This window comes from Ochlerotatus camptorhynchus, unplaced genomic scaffold (assembly GCF_037179485.1).
Source record: "Ochlerotatus camptorhynchus isolate MF236.1 unplaced genomic scaffold, CSIRO-AGI_Acam_v1.1 ptg000560l, whole genome shotgun sequence".
NCBI lineage: Eukaryota > Metazoa > Arthropoda > Insecta > Diptera > Culicidae > Ochlerotatus > Ochlerotatus camptorhynchus.
Genome location: NW_027041043.1, coordinates 88,885 through 93,722, shown reverse-complemented (window position 1 = coordinate 93,722; position 4,838 = coordinate 88,885). Strand labels below are relative to the sequence as shown.

Sequence of the window (4,838 nt, the reverse complement as noted above, 5' to 3'; positions counted from 1 at the left end):
ATTGGATTTTCCAAGGTATCCACACTGAACACCAAGGATTTTCGTGTTTGTTCGTCTTGCCGTCTACATATTGATTCAAGAGCTCACCTCACCCAAAACGAGGAACAAAGCGTAGCCGGCGGCTCAAGGATGCCAACTGTTCAGACCATACCTGATGTACTTGATTCGCAAAGCTATGAAAGTTTGGTCACAATACCATCAGAGTCAACGCTAAGCACAATTAAATCAAATGAAGACTTCACGATGCCTGTAGACGTCGAAATATTCAACCGAGGAATAGCAGCTATTCGTGTTTCGCCTATAGATTTAGGTAAGGTTAAAAATGTTCACTATCCTGAAAAAAAGTGCGCTGAAATCGTCGAAGGTGTACGAAGAAATCTTTTTAAATTAGACGCTAAAACAGAAAAAGCAAACGAGTTTGATGAAGTCATAGAAAATATGAAAATTAAATTTTTAAATTCAGCCACAAGGCAAGAAAAACTATCAATTTTATCATTGTTGCCAAAATCATGGTCAGTACAAAAATTGTAGACGAATTTAAAACCAGTAGAAATATGGCATCAGATGCAAGAAAGGAAAGAGATAATGTATTTGATTCATCTCAAGGTTCAAGCTCTGGAAAAGCTTTGAGTAATGAAACAAAAGAACTGGTTTTGAATTTTTTTGAGGACGATGATATAAGCCGTGCAATGCCAGGCCAAAGAGATTTTGTTAGCGTAAAGACAGGAAATAAGAGATTAGCTGTTCAGAAAAGATTGTTAATGATGACATTGAGAGAAGCTTTTAATCGCTTTAATGAAATGTACGTCAATGTAAAAATAGGGTTTTCATCATTTGCAAGCCTCCGGCCAAGGCAATGTAAACTATTGACTATCACACGAACACATAATGTTTGCGTTTGCACTACGCATGAAAATGTCAATTTAATTCTACATAGCTTAAACAAATACAATGTCTTGAATGATCTAAAAACATTAACGAATAGATTACTTTGCGAAAATAAGACAACTCATTGCCATCTACGAAGATGTAAAAACTGCCCAGATACCTCAGTTTTAGAAGACAGTTTATTGAAACAACTGGAAGAAAACTTTGTTGAAAAGCTTTCATTCGAACAATGGGTTACCACTGACAGATGTGATTTAGAAACTATTGTAAAGCAAACCGATGAGTTTGTTTCATTTTTCAGCTCAAAATTAGAAAGTTTGATTCTGCATGATTTTGTAAAAACCGAACAATCCAATTTTTTGAAAACTACACAACAAAACTTGCAAGATGGTGAATTTTTAGCTATTTGTGACTTTTCTGAAAATTACAGCTTCGTTTTGCAGGATGAAGTTCAATCACACCATTGGAACGTGCAACAGGCCACAATCCATCCTTTCGTAATATATTATACTGAAAATATGCAAATTAAACATTTTAGCTTCATTATAATTTCTGAAGAACTAAGACATGATTCAGTCGCTGTCAATTTGTTTATTGGTAAAATGATAAACTTTTTACAAATTGATCAAAATAAAAACATAAAAAAAATGATTTTATGTCAGATGGTGCTGCTTCACAGTATAAAAACCGAAAAAACTTTTCTAGCCTTTGTAAATTTAAGTCAAAGTATGGTATTGACGCTGAATGGCATTTCTTCGCAACATCGCACGGAAAAGGTCCATGCGATGCTATTGGAGGTACGATAAAACGCATGGCTACCAGAGCAAGTTTAGCCAAAGAACGCGAACACCCGATAAAGACTGCAAGAGAGTTGTTTAATTGGGCAAACAAACGAAAAGAAGAAGAACTTACAAAGTTGTCATTTTGTTATTCTACTACAGAAGAATACGAAAATATGTCTTTGCAGCTAAATAATCAATATAATAATGCAAAAACAATTCAAGGAACTCTAAAATTCCACTCATTTCTTCCTCTATCAGAAAATACAATAAAGGCAAAGCTTTATTCAAACTGTCCTGAGTCAGGACTCCTGACAATGATGCCAAAATATTCAATATTGTTAAGAAAGTTGTGTAAACAATAATTTTATAAAAATACAGGAATAAAAATAAACTGATGATATCCACCATATAATGTTATTTTTTATTGCGCACAATCACCATCCCTGAAAAATAAGCTTAATTCGCTCTTTTGAATCTTGCTAATTGAGGAGCTTACATTTGCAGTTCTCAAAAAGGTGTATCTCGAAATCGAGTTGTCTCATCGGTTTGATGTCTGTGGCGATGTTCGGCAATAGAGAGAAAATATGCACAGTATAAACACATCCAGTTTAAATGGATTAAACTGTTAGGCGATATGCAAGAGTTGAATGCACATTTTCAGCACAACGCACCAAAAATCACTTGAAGAAATCATTGTTCCTGATAGTGGGATTTTGTAACTTGTTTTTCAAAATACTTTTAAGGCAGAGAATTTCACTCGAATCTTTAAACTGTCAGTGTCATTTTAACTCAAAATTTTCCAATCTTTCCGAAAAAAATACTTTTGAAACTGGAAAAACACGGAGTACATCCGAAAAGGGCCAAAACTTATTAAGTTATCAAAAAAAAAACAATATTAAATCAGTAATATCTTCTAAACGGTGCATCTTAGAAAAATGTTATCGAAGTACTTTTTGTTTGCAAATTTGATGTACTTTCGTAAAATTAGGGTGACAAACTTTTTTGACTTTTCTTAATAGCTTTTTTGAAAATTGTATTTTTTTAAAAAACAATTTTTTTCATCGTAACCTATTTTTCTCCAAAACAACCTACTGTGTACTAGATAGCATTTTTAGTCAGCTATAACATAAGGATAATAAAAAAATTATTGACATGTCACTTTAAAGGGAAAATTTATATTTTAGTTCAAAACACAAATACCTAACTTTTTTTTTACCGTGCATATTTTTTCCATATAACACCAACAATTGTCTAAAACTTCGCCCAAGACACCAAACCAATCGGACAAACCGTTTCCGAGATACAATTTTTTGAAGATATCATGTGCATTTTTCATAGACCCTTCTCATAAGTAAGGCTAGATTCAAAATGGCGAACCAAGTATGCAAAACGGCGTTTTTCTTCCCCAAAAACTTGTATGCAAGGTTTCATGCAAATCAAAAAAGATGAAAATTACTCGTTGCTTTAATGATATGGAACCGCTCTTTATGGGGTGGCTTTCTCAGTCTTTTAGTAGAAACGATTATTTTTTACGTTCCCGAAGTTTCGACCGTTTGGTTGTGGTCTTTCTCAAGGGTTGTAATGTCTATCGTTTCCCGTTACAAACTTTTACGAATCGAGGACAGCGTAAAAGTTTGTAACGGGAAACGATAGACATTACAACCCTTGAGAAAGACCACAACCAAACGGTCGAAACGTCGGGAACGTAAAAAATAATCGTTTCTACTAAAAGACTGAGAAAGCCACCCCATAAAGTGATTCCAATCAACCAGTCGAAACCACCATTAGATCTTTGCTACTACAACGACGGGAGAGACTAAACCCAATGGATCAAATAGCCTCCCAATCTCCGAAAATACCTTTCGCTTGGCGTATGTTTCAGGCTCTTCGGCTGGAATCTTCGTTACGAACATGAATTCATCAGAATGTGGGTTCCAGGTTAGCCCCAAGGTCTTGATTACTTCGCTGGTGGTAGTATAATCCAAGCGCACTAACTTCTCTCGATTTTCCTCAGGGATTTGATTCAGTAATTCCGGACAGTTTGAGCTCCACTTGTGAATAGGAAACCCACCAAGTTGGAGTAATTCTTGCAGCTGGCGCTGTGCTTCTACAGCTTCTTCTACACTGTCAGCTCCAGAGAGGATGTCATCGACATAACAGTCTTCAATGAGAATCTTGGACGCAAGAGGAAATCGGTTACCTTCGTCGTTGCACAACTGAACCAGGCATCTGGTGGCAAGGAAAGGCGCTGAAACTGTTCCGTACGTTATGGTTAGCAGCTCCAGAACTCGTAGTCGTTGGTTGGGTTCCATCCGCCAAAAAATCCGTTGGAATTGAGTATGGCCCAAAGCAATCAATATCTGCCGATACATTTTTGCTATATCAGCGGTGAATACTACGACGGGTATGCGAAAACGAAGAAGAATGCTTAACAAATCACTCTAAACAACGCCTCCGACTTGAAGTACCTCGTTTAGAGACTTGTCTGACGGACTAGGCTTGGCCGAAGCGTCGAACACCACTCTTAGCTTCGTCGTCGAACTGGTTGGCCGTAACACTGCGTGGTGTGGTAAATAATAACGACCTTGAGAAGGAACATCGTTTGCTTCATCGACTTCATGGCAATGACCCAATGCTTCGTACTCAGCAATAAACTCAGAGTACAGTTTCTTCAGGGTGGGATCCTTTTGCACCGTCTCTCGAGCATTAGGAAACGACGAAGTGCAACGGATCGGTTGTCCTGAAGCAATTCAATATCTTCTCGGAAGGGGAGTGAAACCATGTAACGTCCAGTTGACGTCCGACGATGTGTTGAACGGAAAATCTCCTCGCACATATTTAACTCTGTTTCCTCCTTCACTGAATGTGAAATATCCTCAACTTCCCAGAACCGACTTATCGTCTCACTTAGGGAATCAAGCGAAACAGGGTGGGCCACTAAGGTAGCAGCAGCATCGTTGTTGATTTCTCCAGCGAAGACCCAACCGAGATGAGTTTCATGGAGCTCAGGAAGACCATCGGCTAGGTGAATCTGACCAGACTTCAGCAACGTGAAAAACCTTGAAGCGCCGATTAGCTCGCCGATTAGCATGTCGATTTTATCAGGCACGTGAAATGTAGGATCTGCCAATTGAACTCCGGCAGGAATTGGCCACGATGAAACATCTA

At 37.7% G+C, this 4,838-nt stretch overlaps 1 protein-coding gene across 1 annotated transcript; it reads right to left on the bottom strand.

Annotated features, from left to right (window-relative positions):
* Nucleotides 1–3,454: 3,454 nt before the first annotated feature.
* Nucleotides 3,455–4,042, bottom strand: LOC135713514 (uncharacterized). Its single transcript, XM_065236644.1, has one exon. The coding sequence runs from the start codon at nucleotides 4,040–4,042 to the stop codon at nucleotides 3,455–3,457; it is 588 nt and encodes a 195-aa protein (XP_065092716.1).
* Between the last annotated feature and the right edge of the window lie 796 nt (nucleotides 4,043–4,838).

What these genes read in the sequence shown, in the direction of transcription:
- LOC135713514 (XM_065236644.1), bottom strand. Translation starts at nt 4,042, where the DNA reads ATGTATCGGCAGATATTGATTGCTTTGGGCCATACTCAATTCCAACGG.